The 19,254-nt window shown below is 35.8% G+C and overlaps 1 protein-coding gene across 2 annotated transcripts in view; it reads right to left on the reverse strand.

The window, feature by feature from the left end:
• LRCH2 (leucine rich repeats and calponin homology domain containing 2) overlaps nt 1–19,254 on the reverse strand; it is a 143,225-nt gene that overhangs the window by 58,012 nt on the left and 65,959 nt on the right. For both annotated transcript variants that reach the window (XM_054724341.1, XM_008156103.3), the window contains exons 6-11: nt 12,045–12,178; nt 5,649–5,736; nt 5,243–5,354; nt 4,973–5,070; nt 4,825–4,883; nt 3,028–3,111 (exon numbers count right to left, since the gene is read on the reverse strand). In XM_054724341.1, the coding sequence (XP_054580316.1) occupies nt 3,028–3,111; nt 4,825–4,883; nt 4,973–5,070; nt 5,243–5,354; nt 5,649–5,736; nt 12,045–12,178 (575 nt within the window). The remainder of the gene's footprint in view (nt 1–3,027; nt 3,112–4,824; nt 4,884–4,972; nt 5,071–5,242; nt 5,355–5,648; nt 5,737–12,044; nt 12,179–19,254) is intronic.

A 19,254-nucleotide genomic window follows, 5' to 3' on the forward strand; every position in this document is an offset into this window, starting at 1 on the left:
TCTGTAGATTCAACACAATTCTTATCAAAATCCCAATGGCACATTTTACAGAACTAGAACAAATAACCCATAAGTTTATATGGACTCACAAAAGACACTGAACAGCCACATCTATCTTGACAAAAAACAAAGTTGGAGGTGTCACAAAACCTGATATCAAACTATACTACAAGGCTATAGTAATCAAAACACCATGGAACTGGCATAAAAACAGACACAACTACAACTGTGATCCATGGAACAGACTAGAGAGCCCAGAATTAAACCCATGCCAATATGGTCAATTAATACTTGACAAATTAAGAAGGGGCCGATACGGCATGGCTCAGCAGTTGAGCATTGACTTAGGAACCAGGAGGTCAAGGTTCAATTCCTGGTCAGGGCACATACCTAGGTTGCAGGCTCGATCTCAGTGTGTGGTGTGCAGGAGGCAGCCAATCAATGATTCTCTCTCACCATTGATGTTTCTATCTCTCTTCCTCTCCCTTCCTCTCTGAAATCAATAAAAATATGTTTTTAAAAAAGAAGATATAATAGGGCAGAGAGAGTCAATTCAATAAATGGTGCTAGGAAAACTGCATAGATATATGCAAAAAAATGACACTAGACCACCTTCTTACACCATATACAAGAATAAATTCAAAACGGATTTAAGACTTAAATGAAAGACTCAAAATCATAAAATTCCTAGAAGAAAACATAGGTAGTAAAATCTAGGACATTTCTCTTAGCAATATTTTTTTCTGATATACCTCCTTAGGTAAAGGAAGCAAAAGAAAAAATGAATATATGGGACTACATCAAAATAATAAGGTTTTTCACAGCAAAGGAAAGTATCAACAAAATGAAAAGACAATGCAATGAATGGGAGAGCATTTTTACCAATGATACATCTGATAAGGGGTTAATATCCACAATTCATCATGTAATCAGACAAGTCAACACCAAAAGAACATTCCATTTAAAAAATGGACAGAGGACCTGAACAACCACTTCTCCAAAAAGGACGTACAGATAGCCAACAGACATAGGAAAAGATGGTCAAGGTCACTAATTTTCAGAGAAATGCAAATTAAAACCACAATGAGATATCAACTCACACCTGTCAGAATGGCTATTATCAATAAATCCACAAACAACAGTTGTTGCCAAGATTGTGGACAAAAATGAACACTCATGAATTTTGGTGGAAACACAGATCAGTGCAACCACTATGGAAAAGAGTAAGGAGGTTTCTAAAAAAATTGAAAATGGAACTGCCTTATGACCCAGGAATTCCACTTATGGGTATATATCTGATGAAACTCAAAACACTTATTCTAAAGGATAGATGCACCCCTATATTCACTGCAGCATTATTTACAATAGTTAAGATATGGAAGCAACCCCAGTGTCCATCAATAGATGAGTAGATTAAGAAAAAGTGGTATATGTATACAATGGAACATTACTAGGCCATAAAAAATAATGAAATCACAGTATTTGCAACAGCATGGACAGACCTAGAGTGTTTATGCTACATGAAGTCAGTCAGTCACAGAAAGGCAAATACCATATGATGTCGGTAATATGTGGAATCTATACAACAATATAAAGGAACAAACAAAACAGAAACAGACTCATAGATAGAGGACAGACTGATGGCTGCCAGAGGGGATGGGGGTTGGGACTGGGTAGAAAAAGTGAAGGGATTCAGAAGTACAAATTGGTAGTTACAAAATAGTCACGGGGATGTAAAGTACAACATAGGAAATATAGTCAATAATACTGTAATAACTGTGTATGGTGCCAGATGGGAACTGACAATATTGGGGGTGGCAGGAACACTTTGCATACGATCATCTAACCACTATGTTGTACACCTGAAATGATTACAAATAATATTGAATATAAATTGTAAATAGAAAAATAAAGGACTTCCACTGACTGATTTTATACTCATTGACACAATGTCTTTCTCATTGCAAAAGACAAGCATTTGGGAACAGTCCACCAGAGAGAAAAATGCTCACTGACCAACATGAATCTCTGAACCTCAAATTATCATGCTGATTTAATCACCCATTATGTAATTAAATTCATTTCTAAGGAGTTTACACATATCCCAAGTAATTTGGAATCTGATAAAAAGCACACTACATACTTATTACATATATATGGGGGGAAATGCTTACAACATATCTAATGCTACTGGGGGCTAAAATGAATTCAACAAATAAATCATTATTTAGCACACAGGAATTAAAAAGAGATTCCTAACCAATAATTAAATATAATGACAAAGTAATTTTCTTAATTATATATGTAACTTTACATATCTCTCCTAAGTATTTCCTATTGTCTTTTAGCAGTTAGTCCCTTCAAATAATTCTTAAAATGGCCCTATTGTCTACTGAAAATTTCATATACTTTATCTGATAATCCTATCTAATAAAAGAGTAATATGCAAATTGACCGTCACCCCAACACACAAGATGGCTGCCCCCATGTGGACACAAGATGGCTGCCACAAGATGGCCGGAAGGGGAGGGCAGTTGAGAGGGATGAGGCCTGCAGGGAAGGGCAGTTGGGGGCGATCAAGCCTGCAGGGGAGGGCAGTTAGGGGTGACCAGGCCAGCAGAGGAGGAAAGTTGGGGGCGACTGGCCCTGCAGGGAAGGGCAGTTGGGGGGGACCCAGGCCTGCAGGGGAGGGCAGTTAGGGGTTACCAGGCTTGCAGAGGAGGGCAGTTAGGGGCAATCAGGCTGGCAGGGGAGCAGTTAGGCATCAATCAGGCTGGCAGGGGAGTGGTTAGGGGGTGATCAGGCTGGCAGGCAGCAGTTAGGGGCAATCAGGAAGGCAGGCAGGCGAGTGGTTGGGAGCCAGCAGTCCTGGATTGTGAGAGGGATCCCAGATTGGAGAGGGTGTTGGCTGGGCTGAGGGGCACACACAGCCGTGCACAAAATTTGTGCACCAGGCCTCTAGTCTTTAAATAATCAGATTTAGTTATTGTAAAATTTGCCAATTTAAATATCATTACTAAAAAATACCTGTTCTTTTGCTCTTGATGCAATAACTGAGCGGCTACTTCCTTCAAATCATCATCATCTTCCTCTGCAAGTTCTTTTCCAAGTCTGAAAGGTGACACAAACATGTTTATCCAAAAAGACAGAAGGTTTTTTCCATTTATTTTATTTTTGTTGTTACTGAATTTATTGGAGTGACATTGTTTAATAAAATTATATAGGTTTCAGATGTACAATTCCATAATACATCATCTGTATATTGTATTGTGTGTTCTACCACCCTAGTAAAGTCTCTTTATTTTATGCCTGCTTCCAGAACTAGAAGCCATGTTTAGTTTTTAATACCATGTGAAAGCTAAAATCTTAACATTTGTGTATTTAAAACATTAAAATAAGAAACAAGGAATATTTAAAGAATATAAAAGCATATCTATCCTTTCTACTAAACAGAACATGTAGCATACTGGTTATATAAATATAATTAATGGCTAACAAATTGAACTGTAGTATTACTTTTTTGTAATTTCTGAATTGTGTAATGGCCATAGTAATTTAATAATGCATACTCTCCAGTTCTGAGTGTAATAAGAACTACAGAGTCCTATCTGGCCAGTCTTTATCAGTAAATATAAAATGTCATGAAATTTTCATATTGATCTTAAAAATCTCTCCACAAAATGTTTAAGTAGAAGAAATACAAAATGGGTTCAAATAAGTTTGGCAAATTTGCCAAAAAATATATAATTTTTATCATTCAAATAGAACCAAGAAATTGTAAAATAAACTGTTCTCCAAAAAGAAGTACTTAATTAAAAAAAAAAAAAAGTATCAAATGCTGAGACTCTATCTTTACCATAACTTGCATGCCAGGGGTGACTCTCAAGCTTAGGCAACTGTCCTCATGAGATAAAGTGAGAAAGTAAAATAATTAAATATAAAGAATATAAGATAAAGCTATGTAGCTCCTTATGATGTACCAGAGATGATTAATGACTGCTTAAAAAGTTACCAATGAGGTCATTTAGAGGAAGCTCAATGTAGAGAAAAGAAAAAAGCTTCAGGATTAAAGAGAGCTCAGTTTACACACTAGGTTCTACTGGATATTAGCTAAGTGGTTGTAGGCAAGAAATTTCCATCTCCAAGCTTCATCTTCCTCATCTGTAAAAATGAGGACAATATCTACTGTGCAGAATTTAGTGAACATTATACAACAAACATGGGAAAGCACATAGCACAGATCCTGGTACGTGGTAGGCTTTCAAAATATGCTCTTCCCTTCCTTTCCTGCTTCGATGAAGGAACTTAAAAGGAAAAATGTGGTAGGTCATATTCCATCATTTCATAAGATAAATGATATAGAAGAGATCCAAAGCACACTTATTTAAATAAAATATGAAAATACCCTTAAAGTATATTTTCTCAATGAAAGAGACTAAGAGTTAGGACACATGAGTTGCAGACATTTGAAAAACAGGGTCTCGGTTTCCTTATTCATCAAATGATGCCAATATCATCTACTTAAAAGACTTATTAAGTAGCTTAAATGAAGCAATGTATGTGAAGGTACAGTCTTCCTCAGTAATAATCATAGAAGACATTATTATTACACTTCTGAGGGGAAAAACAATGTATAAATGACAATTTAAATGTTTACGAGAATTTTCAGTTTAATTGAGGAATGCAAGCAAATAAAGTATTCACAAATTACCTAAATCTAATGGGTAAATCAACAAAAAATTATATTCTTCCAAGTAAGAATATCTAAATATATTTCAAATATTTATAAGTAACATTTCAATTTGAGAATTTGTGTGTGCTTACCTTTTCTCATCTCCTAATTCTTCATTTTTCTGAGATTTTTCAGGACCTTTTTCTTTTCCCTTACATAAAAGAAAGTTATCATTTTAAATTGTATGGTCCATTTTTTGTGAGATCAAGGAGAACATGTTATTAATATTTGTTTCTTTACCTTAAGGAAAGAGACAAAGGATCCAATATGTGCATCTCCTTGTTCGGGAACTGCTACATCTTCTGTGTTGTGGTCAATAAAATCGTACACTTCCTGGTCTAAGTATAAAATAATATTTATTTAAAAGTATGAATAGTTTGTTCTGACACTTCTTAGAATAAAAGTGTGTTTTCTCAATAAAAGAGTTGGCCAAAGATAATATTTTTCTAAGTCCATTTTTTATAAGGGCTATGTACATAAAATAAATATAGCAAACACCATATGAATTACCTTTCTGAGAATCAGGTTTACTTCCAACGGAATGACTATCATTTCTTGATGTCTGCTCTTTATTTGATTCTGAGACTTGAGAGTGAAGACTGATTGTGTCGTCATCTGATGGCTGAAAAAAATAAAGCCCAAGTACCAATGAGGCATTTTAAAATACAATTAAGAATTAAGTTGCTTTAAGTTCACATATGAAGTATAGAATATTTGCTTTACATCTCCAGTTTTCAAACCAAAAATTAGTACGTTAAGGTTTACTGTTGTGAGTTTAAAAATGTACATGGCTGATTTCATAAAATGTAATAATCATTATACTTTTAAACAAAATAAGTCAAGTATGTGCAAGTGTCTATTTCAAAGCTCTAATAAAATTTTTAAATAAAATAGATCAGCAATAAAAAATACTCACTTCGGTTGCAGATAATCGTTTCTCTCCATTATCACTTCCAATTCCAGAGTCAGGGCCAGGATTTTTATTTGGATAAAAATCTTCCATACTATGGAAACAGAAATTCTAAGAACAGTTAGGGTTTTCTTCTTAAATAGAAAATACAGACTTGATTTTAATTTAAATTTATATAAATCTTCTTATATAATACAGAATATATACTTTTGATGTCTAAGATCCTTAAGGACATGAGGGGGTAAATATCAGGAACCTTCCTAACAAAACACTTTATTCATGTCCCTCATGAAATATTTTTCCTTCATGTGCTCTGTTATAAAGTGTCAATTGTTAATAATACGCTTTATTTCTCCTGAGAGATCCAGAAAAGCAGATAGCCCTGTTACAAAATCATCTTGATACAGTATCTTCCTGTTTTTGTCATTGGTTTGACAAGTTTCACCATAGAATGATGAAATATTTTTTAAATATATTTTTATTGACTTCAGAGAGGAAGGGAAAGGGAGAAAGAGAAACATCAATGACGAGAGAGAATCATTGACCGGCTGCCCCCTACTGGGGATTGAGCCCACAACCTGAGCATGTGTCCTTGACTGGAATCGAACCCTGGGACCCTTCAGTCCGCAGGCCGATGCTCTATCCACTGAGCCAAACCAGCTAGGGCAAATGATGAAATATTTTAAAACTTTAATTCATAGTTTCTTCTTCATTAGCTCTAGAAATATGCTTTAGCTTTATGAATAATGTCCATTTAATAACCGAGAAAAGAGAAAATATAAAACAAAGTTTGCAAAGCACTGAATAAACAATTTTTCTGGTGTGGAGGTCAGAGCTGTCTTTGCAAATTTCTAAATACACAGTATGCCACCCAGGTAGCGAAGTATTTTTCACTTCGATTTGCAAATTTACCAAACACCCTATATTGACCACTTAGCATGTGCCAGGAATTGGGCTAAGTGCTTTAAAGACAATACCTCATATATTCCTTGTAAAAACTCTAGCAGATTGTTGGTGTTTTCACATTTTACAGATGAGGAAACTGAGTCGGGGAAGGGTTGAACAATTTACCCAATGACATGCAACTTGTAAATGGCAGTCTAAATTTGATCCCTGTATTAACACTAAAGTCCCTGATCTTAATCACTATGCTATATATCCTCCCCAAAAACTGATCTTTATGCTTTTCGGGAGTATATTAATAAACTTAGGGAAGCGATTGCCAACTATGAGGCACTATGCTGAATGCTTGAGATGAGATGAATTAAAAAATGTTTGACCTCAAAGGGCTCTCAGAGCACAGGTGAAATAAGTATATTTACATGTCTTGAAGACTATGACAAAGGTAAATATAAAGTGCTGTGAGAAAAGAGAAATTAATTCTCCTTGTAAGGTTAGGAAAGGCCTTGCCCAAGAAAAGGGCATTTGGGCTTAGTCTTGAAGGATAAAAAGACACAATAATTGCTAATATTTGTTGAGCATCTACACTGTGTTAGGTACTTCATATTTTACTTTTAATCCTTACATTCTGTAATTTATGCACTATATCTTTTTACAAATGAGGATAATAAAGCTTATAAAAGTTAACTTTCCACGGGGAGAAATTATATCATTTACTGAACTAGTTGCCAAGCACACATTTATTTTATTTTATTTTTTTATTGATTTCAGAGAAGGGAGAGAAAGAGAGAAATAGAAACATCAATGATGAGAAAGAATAACTGATTGGCTGCCTCCTGCACGCCCCCTACTGGGGATTGAGCCTGCAACCCAGGCATGTACCTTTCACAGGAATCGAACCCGGGACCCTTCAGACCATAGGTTGACACTCTATCCACTAAGCCAAACCAGGGCGCACACATTTATTTTTTATATTACTATTAGCATTGTTATTTTTATTATTATTAAATACTTCAGATTTATATAAAATTGAGCCCTCCATTGTACTTTCAAGTGTGGGTTTCAAAATTATTTTTAAAAATCTATTATTTTCATTATTTTTAAATTTTTATTTTTCAATTATAATTTAGAAGTCCAATGTGCTATCCATTGCGCTACAGAGCCTTCAATTATAATTTACATTTAATTTTATTTTGTACTAGTTTCAGGAATGCAGCATAGTGGTTAGACTATTATATACTTTACAACATGGCCTCCCCAATATTTCCAGTACCCAACTGGCATCGTACATATATATTACAATATTACTGACTATATTCACTATGCTGTACTTTACACCTCCATAACTATTTTGTTACTACCAATTGCCAAGCACACATTTAATTCTCATAATAAACTTAGGAAATGGGTATTATTAACATTTTAAATAAACAAGCTGAGAAATTAAATACCTTACACAGTCCACAGAGGAATTAAGAGGTTAAACCGTGATTAGAGCTGAAATGCATCTGACTCTACTGCACAATAATACTATGTACTATTTAAATACATCTGTGTATTTCTAAAAGATGATAATGATAATAAGCTATTTGTTGAGGAATTATTTTGCGTAAGGCATTGTGTTAAGTGCTATATAGACGTTATTTCATTTAATCCTGACATCATCCATATGATTATTTTTTATTTACGTATAAGAAAACTAAGGAGCAAAAGAAAAAGAATATGAGGACCAGAGACATTATGACACAAGAACATAGTTTTGAAGAGGCAGAGAAGGGCTTTACAGGTATATTATGTCTGACTCCAAAAGCGGACATACTTAGCTACTGTAATGCCTACCTTTGTAGAATGAACAATTTACAAACTAGTCAAGACATGGAAGGGTTTTATAAGTAGTAAGAACAGTACAGGCAAGGGCATGAGTGTGAAAGTGAAATGTACATACAAGAATTTTTCTAGGTACTTCAATACAAGCTGTGAGTGGGAGGCTGGCACACTCAAGAGCCAACGCATAAGTAAACTCTATTGACCTGCACTGTCCAATACAGCAGCCACCAGGAGTATATAATAAGGTGACCAGACGTCCCGCTTTTGGCGGGACAGTCCCGATTTTTAACAATTTGTCCCGCGTAGTCCAGATTTTTAACAATTTGTCCTGCGTCCCGCGGCGTTTTAAAAAAGTCCCAATTTTCACGACAAGCTAGGGAACGGCAGGAGAACGGGAAGGGAATATACGGCTTTCGGCGGCCATGTGGCTATTTGGCCAGGATATGAGTTTTATATTATTTGTGTTAATTTTATAATGTTAAACTTTAATAATAACAAATAATTGTTGAGAACTAATTATCGAGGACTGCTTATCAAAGTTCGCATTGTTGATCAGTTGTTAAGAATTCGACCACCATTGTTTGGACTTAATGAACAATGGCATTTTTTGGGATTGGCAACGACGAAAACATTTTGTAACTGTCTCTCAGACCATACACATCATACTGCGTGCTAGTAATCTAGTTAAACAAGTGATGTCATTACAAATCAGCTATTCAGATAATTTAGGTAAGTAATTTATTTATTTATTTCATAAATACATAAATTTTCTTGAATTTAGCAGACAGTACTCATATTATTTATATTTTATAGTGGCGGCAAAAAGTCTAGCGCCAGCCTTGTGACACTTATGACTTACGTTACGGCAAATTCAGAGGAAAAATAATACAAGTTAGTATTGTTATTTAGAAAGAAATATAGGATTAAAATAATTTTTAAAATATAGTTACTTTATAACAATCAAATTAATTTAATTTATAAACTAACAATAAAATATGTTCATGTAATTATGTATCTACTTACTGTGTTTTTAAGCAATATGTATATAATAATTTATAATATAATTTTAAATTATTTTTTTTAGATTTTTAACATAATGAGTAAGAAAAGAGGATGCAAATTCAACGATGATCTAAGAAGTGAATTTCCTTTTATTAAAAAAACCAAAAGCGATTACAATATGCACCAAATTTTTAATCAAGAACCCCCCCCCCCCCCCCGGCCCGAAACCGGTTTTGCTCAGTGGATAGAGCGTCGGCCTGCGGACTCAAGGGTCCCAGGTTCGATTCCGGTCAAGGGCATATACCTTGGTTGCAGGCACATCCCCAGTAGGGGTTGTGCAAGAGGCAGCTGATCAATGTTTCTCTCTCATCGATGTTTCTAACTCTCTATCCCTCTCTCTTCCTCTCTGTAAAAAAATCAAAAAAATATATTTAAAAATAAAGAATCCCGCCCCGCCCCCCCCCCCCCCCCCCACCCCCCGTCAATGGTGTCCCGCTTTACCAATGTTAAAATCTGGTCACCTTAGTATATAGCTATTGAGCACTTTAAATGTAGCTAGTCCAAATTGAGGCATGCTGTAAATGTAAATAAAATACATACCAGATTTCAAAGACTAAATAGGAAAAAAAGAATGTGAAATAAACTCACTAATTTTTCTATTTAAATTAGATGTTGAAATATTTTTGATATGAGTTAAATAATGTGTATTGCTAAAATTAATTTTACTTGCTTCTTTTTTAGGTTTTTTTTTTTTACATGGGTTACAAGAAAATTTCAAATTCCATATGTGACTCACATCACACTTTATTGGGTGACACTGCTAGAGACTATCTCCAAAATATATCTCAACTCTATCCACTCCTTTTCATCTCTACTGCAATCACCTTATTGAAGATCCCTTGATCTCTTGGAAGTATTGCAACAACCTAACTAGTCCCTCTACTTCTATTTTTGTTTACTTCCAATCTATTCTCCCTATATAAGCGAAGATAGGTTTGTTGTTGCTTTTTTTTTTAACATAAATTAGATCACGTTATTCCCCTGCTGTCCAATGAATTCCCACTGTACTTTAAATACAATTCAAACTCCTTAGCACAGCCTCAAAAGCCCCCACGTGACTTGAGTCCTTACTAACCAAAATCAACACATACCATTCTAGCCTTTAGCCACTCTGCTTCAACCATGCTGGCCTCCATTTAGATTTTTGTTCTGTTCTGTTCTGTTTTGTTTTATTTTGTTAATCCTCACCTGAGGATATATTTTCTGATTTTTAGACAGAGTGGAAGGGAGGGGGAGAGACAGAGAGAGAGAAACATTGATGTGAGAGACACCTGGATTTGTGCCCCTGGATTGGGGCCGAGGATCCTTCAGTACGAGGACTGATGCTCCAACCAGTGAACCAAACAGGCTAAGGCTAGTTTTTTTTAACATACCAAACCTCTTCCTAACTTAAGGCCTTTGCACATGTCGTTATTTGTGCCTGAAATGTTCTTCCCCTCGCTCTTTTCACAGCTACTTTTTCTCTTGTCAGGTCTTTAATTAAACCAGACCATACCAAGGAGATATTTCCTATCTTTACTCCTAAAACATGTTCCTTCCCTTTATAGGAAGGAAATTTGAAATTATGTGTATTGTGTTCCCTTGCTTTATTAACTGACTCTTCCATTAGACTGTGAGCTACATGAAGGCTGAGACCAATATGTATATCATTCAACAAAACATACCTTGAACCAGTAGGCATGCTACCAATATTTGTAGAATAAATAAATGACTGATATAATAAATGCTGTTACTAAAGTAAATTCATTTTTAAATAAATGTAAAGCAGACTAATACAGTGTAGAATAGGAATTAAGTCTAACTTTTATAAAATTGTTTGGTTTACTATCATTCATAACATTAAACAAAAGAATCTTTAGGAACTAAATTTAATTTTTGGATACTTGATTCTACTTAGACAGCAGAAAAAATTCAAGAAAAAGTCCTATTTGGGAATTCCAGAACTTGCAATATTAACAATAGTACTTATTATATTGCCATTCCAAGTAGTCTGAATTTTGTCATAAATACAATGTCAAACTTTTAAATCTAGTCTCACCCTATCCCAATTATTTTCCATACTACTGGATGGAATTGTTTTCATATAATTAAACCAATGTACGTCTTTAAAAGATAAATTACAAACCTCAAATCTATCATTTCAAAATCTCATGAGGATAAAAACATCAATATCATACAGAACATTGATGATAAATCATCTTTGATCTAGATACAAAAAATATAAAGTAAGGAAGCACTCAAAAGTGCCTTGCTCTTCCACCAAATTCAGGTCAAAGTCAAATTCTACTAGTTATTACAAAGGTATAATAGGGTGATCATAGGAGTAATAGTTGTCAAATACTGAGAAATTAGTATTTCTGCACTATGATGTTAAATGTTTACATTTTACTACTAAAACTTTAATAATAATTAATTTTTTGAGAAAATTACAAGTTGATTCTAGGATTCCAGAAGTTCATTCTATGATGGTAATATTTCACTTCAAAAAAATTATTGAATTTAACACTGAAACAATCAGCCTAAGCATATTCAGTACACTCAAGATTAATAAATATCTTTTATATAAAGAGAATATATTAATCATGAAACAAGACTGTAAGAGTATTACATTACCTGTCTGTGAGAGGCTGGGAGGGCATTCTTTTACTCAATGATGGAAGATCCAGAGAATCTGGTTTCTTATCCATTCTGCAACATGCTTGGATACTTAAGTATTTAAATATGTGTACTTTACCCTTTAAGCATATCTGTCAATAAATAATAGAGAAAGGTTTAATTATATAGGTCCAAAATAAATGCTATCTACCAATTTACTTATATTTTAATAACCTCAAATTATGCTGACACATCACGATCAAGATAGATACATTGCATACTTAATTAATTTGTACTTCTGACATTAGGTGAAAAAAATCTGACAACACTGATACCAACTAAAATTCTATTGCTGTCTCTGTTCTTATTAGAAAAACTACATTAATTATTCTGTATTTCACTAAAGTTTCCTTGTTAACAGTACAATGTACAAACCAGTAAACAGTATAAAATTTACATCTTATGGGAATTGCCTTTATCAGAAAAAAAGCAAAAAGAAATATATTTATTATAGTGGTGAGAACAACAACAACAAAAAATTCATGTAATTCTTGAATGTAATTTCATCAGAACCACTAAGTTGGTTGGGCTAAACACTGGAGGAAAGCTAATCAAAAGAATTTAAATATAGGAAAAATGAATTTTGTTGAAAGGTGTGAGGGTAGGCCAATTAGAATAAAATAATATTTAAATGGTCAATTCAACTAAGATAATATCCTGAAAAGTTATTTTCATTGCTGATAGAGATAAAAACAATAATGAGGGGAGAAATACTATGCGAAAGAAAGTATGCTATATAAAAAGGATAGATAATGAGTGGTAAGGAAGTGGTAAGTCAAATTTACAAAGGTTAACTGCAGTCACCATAAGTTATATCAAATAAGTATCTCTCAAAAATTCTAATAAAAATATTTTGTTTTATGAGCTCACATAACCTACAAACACATGCAAAAATAATCAACAAAGAAAATAGTAAGAAAAGTACATTAAGAAGTAATTATCATTCAAGGTATTAAGGAGAACCATTTCTTAGATAAATCTAATAGTTACCAGATCTGACTTGACCACTGAAAAATTTAATTGAAAAAAAATATTAGAACATTTGAGCTATTAGAATATGAACACATTACCAATTAAGATGTATCATCTTTCCTAACTAAAAAAAAATTATTATATTACCAAATTAAATTATGATCAATTATTTTCTTTTGTAAATTCAATTTTTATAATAGTAGTTCATGTACACAGTTTTAAAAGTCATAGAGAATTATAAAACTGATAACAAAACATTAATTCTAGCCCTGGCCTGTGTGGCTCAATTGGTTGAGTGTTGTCCCATGTACCAAAAGGACACCAGTTCAATTCCCTGTCAGGGCACATGTCCAGGTTGCAGGTTCGATCCCCAGTCAGGGTGTGTACAGGAGGTAACGGATCGATGTTTCTCTCTCACATTGATGTTTTTTTCTCTTTCTCTCTCTCAATCTCCCTCCCTCTTTAAAATACATAAAAACTTATTTTAAAAAAGTAATTCTCCATTCCATCACCTCCAATCAACAAGACCCAGTCCCTCATTGAACACTTGTATTTGGTTTTCTGCTATTTACCTTCATACCCTATATAATAAAAGGCTAATATGCAAATTGTCCCCTCGGGAGTTCTACCGGCAGACTGGGAGTTTGATCACTCGCTATGATGTCCGCTGACCACCAGGGATTTGGCGCGGAACATGGCAGGTGACCAGCAGCAGTGGCAGAGTGCTGAGGGAGCGAGGGAAGGAGCAGACAGGGAGGCCGGGAGGCGGGGAACCACGTGGTGGCAGCACATGGGCAGCAAGGGAAGGAGGAGGTGGGGAACCTGATTTGCCCTGATTGCTGGCCAGGCCTAGAGACCCTATCTGTGCATGAATTTCATGCACTGGGCCCTTTAGTTTATAAATAACATGGTTTTATTACTACCTTATTTTTATTTTTCAAGTACAGACTTTATTTGTTGAAGTCTTACTAAGGAAAAGGAGAATTTAGATTTCTTTTTTTTTTTTTAATTTATTAAGGTGTCCTTATTCCCCCATTATCCCCCTATGCTCTCCCACTCTTGCCCTCATACCCCTGTTGTCTGTGTCCATTGGTTAGGCTTATATGCATGCATACAAGTCCTTTGGTTGATCTCTCCCCCTTACCCCCACCCCCCCCCCCCCAACTTCCCTCTGAGGTTTGATGGCCTGATCGAAGTTTGTCTGTCTCTGGATCTATTTTTGTTCATCAGTTTATGTTGTTCGTTATATTCCATAAATGAGTGAGATCATGTGATATTTATCTTTCTCTGATTGGCTTATTTAACTTAGCATAATGATCTCCAGTTCCATCCATGCTGTTGCAAATGGTAAGAGCTCCTTCTTTTTTACTGCAGCGTAGTATTCCATTGTGTAGATGTACCATAGTTTTTTAATCCATTCATCTGCTGAGGGGCACTTAGGTTGTTTCCAAATCTTAGCTATTGTAAATTGTGCTTCTATGAACATAGGGGTGCATATATCCTTTCTCATTGGTGTTTCTAGTTTCTTGGGATATATTCCTAGAAGTGGGATCACTGGGTCAAATGGGAGTTCCATTTTTAGTTTTGTGAGGAAACTCCATACTGTTCTCCACAGTGGCTGCACTAGTCTGCATTCCCACCAGCAGTGCACGAGGGTTCCTTTTTCTCCACATCCTCTCCAGCACTTGTCATTTGTTGATTTGTTGATGATAGCCATTCTGACAGGTGTGAGATGGTACCTCAGTGTCATTTTGATTTGCATCTCTCAGATGATTAGTGACTTTGATCATGTTTTCATATGCCTCTTGGCCTTCCTTTAGTCTTCTTTCTAAAAGTATCTATTTAGGTCCGTTGCCCAATTGACTGGGTTGTTTATCTTCCTTTTGTTAAGTTGTGTAAGTTCCGAGAATTTAGATTTCTTATTTTATAACTACCACCACTTTCACATATCATCAATACCACTACTACCATCCTCCCATCTCCAATAACCATAAACTCACATAAACATACTTCCTCCCTCTTCGGAAGTATAGCATAGTGGTTAGAGCACAAACTTTGGCGTCAGATAGCCTTGGTTTGAAACTGGGCTTTTCCACTTGCTAGCATATGACCTTAGTCACTTAACTTCTATGCCCGTTTCCTCATATATAAAATGAGGTATAATGACAGTACCTGTTTATGAAAAATGAATTAATGCATATAAAAATGAATTAATGCATATAAAGCATTTTCAACAACGTCTGGAGCACAGTAAATGCTATATAAATATTTATTATTATTATTATAACACACAATTTTTCATTAAATCAAAATAGAATATTTATACTATTATGAGTAAGAAAGTATTCACAGATGAACCACATAAGTTAGAGTACATTTTCTTTCTCCTGCAAGTTTTTGTTTTGTCTGAAGTGACTAATTCCCTCATTTTTCCTTTGCATAATTTTCTGTATGCCTATTACTAATTAATTTCTAACTGACAAAACTGTAATACCCTCTCCATACTGACAAACACATCAAGTCATTTATCAATTTATTTCTTTTTCTTTTTGAAGACAACCACCCTACTCCAACCCGACTGGTTGCTCTCTAGGCCTATTGCAAATCTATCGATCTTGAACATGAAGGATTTCTCTTTCTTAATTTACTCTCACATTTTGATACAGCACAAACTCTGCTAGCTTTCTAATAAAAGCTACACGAGGAGGAGAGAAAATGGCGACGGAATAGAGTCGGGTTTGGAGTCTGTTCCTGGGGCGGAGAGTCGGAGCAGCAGAGGCTCGCAGAGGGAGTGTATGTGGGCAAGCCAAGGGACAGCTAAACTCCAGGAGAAGGCAGGGGAGTGCTGGGCAGTGTTCCTCTGACCGCGCAGCACCCACAGGGGCTGGGTCCCCTCCTGGAGCTGCGGGCTCGCCGGGCGCCTCGCCATCTTGCAAGGAAAGAAGGATTTTCGTGGAAACCTGACTTTCCGCGACAACTGCAAACACTGAGCTGCTGGGAGCACCAGACCACCGGTCCCCTATCAGCGCAAACATTCGGATTCAAAGAAACTCTTCACTGCACCACGGAAAGGTCAGATTTCGCCTGAAATGAGGGGCGGTTTCTAATCCCCGCGGTGGGTGAGGGAAGCGCTGGGTGAGGGAAGCGCTGCAGCCGCAGGACCGCAGGACCGGCAGGAGCCAGGAGGTCTGTGCCTAGAAAAATCGGAGGCAGTTGGAACTGCCCTGATCCGTGAATGAGGAGGGGGGTCTTCTGAGCTGCTAACAGAAGTGACCTCTTGAAAGCAACTCATTTTAATCTGACGAGGAGGGTCAGACTAAGAATTTTCAAAGGAGTGCAGGCTCCTTAGTCTGGTGCACAGACCCACGGTCCGCACACCTGGGCTCTTTCCGACTCTGATTGCTAAGCCCAATACAGAGGTAAACCCAGGCGGAAACCCTGAAAGACTGCAGGGGGAAGGTGTTTTTTCGGAACCTGGGGACAAGAGCTGCGTGTGACCATCAGAGAGGCAGCTCTGAGGCGCATACCTCCACAAACCAGTAGTGAGTGCCATAGAGGGGAAAAAAAAAAAAAAAAAGAGCTAGAGAGGCCCGGAAGTCAATTCAGAAACACTGCCACCCAGGGGCTGAAACGCTAATTGTCTCTGGTGTAATTAAAAATAAATACGAGAAATTAAGACACGGCTGGCTTAAAAAGCAGGACTGGCTTCCAACACTGAGGAGCCCTGGAATGAAGCTGAACTGAAATACCGCCCAGACTGGGAAAAAGGCGTACCAAACAGAATAATAGAGGAAGTGAATGACAGCCGCTACTGCACATTTTAGTCTTCCTATTTTTTAATTTTCAATTCTTTTTTCAATTTTTAAAATTTTTTATTCTCATATTTTTTTATTTTCATTTTTTGCATCTTTTACTTAAGAAACTAATTTTTTTTTCTTTTTCCTCACTCGATTTTCACCTTTTTAATTATTACATTTTTATTTTCAATCAACACTATTATTACTATTATTTTACTTTTTTTTTTTTTAATGTCATTTGATTTTCTCTTTCTTTTTTTTTTGGATTAGTGTCCTACATTCGATTTGCATCTTTCCCTTACAATCGTTTTACCCTATCTCAAAGCTAACATTATGCCATCACTCTCCTCCCAACCTTTCCCATTTTGGTCCCCAGTTTATCTTAACCCTTTCTGGCTTTAGATTTTCCCTACTTTTTCAGTTTACTCCCTGCTAAAACTTCACCCTACTTATATTATCTAATTCCCAACCCCCTGCTCCAAATCCATACAAACCTCTCTCTACGCTACTTTAAAAAAATTATTTTTCTCTCGGGCCTTTTGTTGTTGTTTGCTTGAATGTTGATTAGATTGAATTTTTATGCTTTTTTATGAGATTGTTTTGATTATTCTTTTTGTTGGTTTGGTTGGTTCTTTTGTTTGCTTTGTTTTTGTTTGTTTTTTACTTTTGCTTTCCCTTGCCTCACTTGATATTAGCTGCTGTTGCAGTTTGTATTAATCTCCAGGCTCGTGTTGCTGGAATTTGCTGGGAATAGTGGTTGTTCTAGTGGAGTTTACTCCCCATATATATAGTTTGTTCCCCTTTTCTCTCTTAGTATCATTCTTGTCTCTCTTACTTTTTTTTTTTCTTTTATTTTTCTTTTCTGTTATTTCTTTTTCTTTTCTTTCTTTCTGCTCTTTTCCCAAGTTCAGATTCACACTCGTTGTTTTTTTTGTTTTGTTTTGTTTTTTTTTTTCGTTGTTGTTCTTTCTTTTTACTCTCCCTCTTCCACTCCTATTCCCTAATTTGTCTTTCTCTGGTGGTTACCTTTATTGGAGGTTATTAATATCGTGAATACAATTCTGTTCAGTGCCTTGTCTGTTGTGCCTGGTTGTGTTGTATTTTATACCTTTAAATCAACGCCAGAGAGAGAAATCTATATAACCAGACATCCGGAGAAGAGAGACCATGGGGAGACAAAGAAACAGCCCCCACAGGAAAGAGAAACAGGCATCACCAGAAAAGGAAGTAAACGATTTAGAGGCAAACAACCTATCAGAGAAAGAATTCAGAGAAATGATCATAGGGTGGCTGAAAAGGATGGAAGACAAATTCGACAATATGAGTAAGAACCAAGAAGAAATGAAGAAGAACCAAGAAGAAATGAAAAATGACATTGCTGCTGTAAAGAACTCAATAGAAAGCATCAAGAGTAGACTAGATGAAGCAGAGGACCGCATAAGTGAGCTAGAAGACAAGATGGAAAAAAATACCCAATTACAACAGCTTCTAGAAACAAAAATTAGAAAGATTGAGGAGAGCGTAAGGGAACTTCGGGACAATACAAAACAAAACAACATCAGGATAATAGGGGTGCCAGAAGGAAAGGAAACTGAGCAAGGAATAGAAAACCTGTTTGAAGAAATAATAACAGAAAACTTCCCTGATATAGGGAAGAAAAAACCCACACAAATCCAAGAAGCTCACAGAGTTCCAAGCAAAATGAACCCCAAAAGACCGACGCCAAGGCACATTATAGTTAAGTTGGCAAACACCAACGACAAAGTAAGAATCTTACAAGCGGCCAGAGAGAGACAGACAGTTACATACAAAGGAACCCCCATCAGACTAGCAACTGATTTCTCAACAGAAACTCATCAGGCCAGAAGGGAATGGAATGAAATATACCAAGTCATGCAAAGGAAGGGTCTAAATCCAAGAATACTGTACCCAGCAAGGCTATCAATCAAAATTGAAGGTGAAATCAGGAGCTTCACAGACAAAAAAGGACTAAGGGAGTTTATCACCACCAAACCAGCAATGAAAGAAATGCTAAAGGGTCTGCTGTAAAAAAAAAAAAAAAAAAAAGAAAGAAATAGGAAGCAAAGAAGGTACACAGGGGTATAGAATAAAAATGGCGTCAAATAAGTACCTATCAATAATAACTTTAAATGTAAATGGATTGAATGCCCCAATCAAAAGACACAGGGTAACAGACTGGATAAGAAAACAAAACCCAGATATCTGCTGTCTACAGGAAACCCACCTCAAAAAAAAGGATGCATACAGACTGAGAGTAAAGGGATGGAAAAAGGTTTTCCAGGCAAATGGAAATGAAAAAAAAGCTGGGGTTGCAATACTTATATCTGACAAATTAGATCTCAAAGTGAAGGACATAACAAGAGATAATGAAGGCCACT

This window comes from Eptesicus fuscus, chromosome 1, assembly GCF_027574615.1.
Source record: "Eptesicus fuscus isolate TK198812 chromosome 1, DD_ASM_mEF_20220401, whole genome shotgun sequence".
Lineage (NCBI taxonomy): Eukaryota > Metazoa > Chordata > Mammalia > Chiroptera > Vespertilionidae > Eptesicus > Eptesicus fuscus.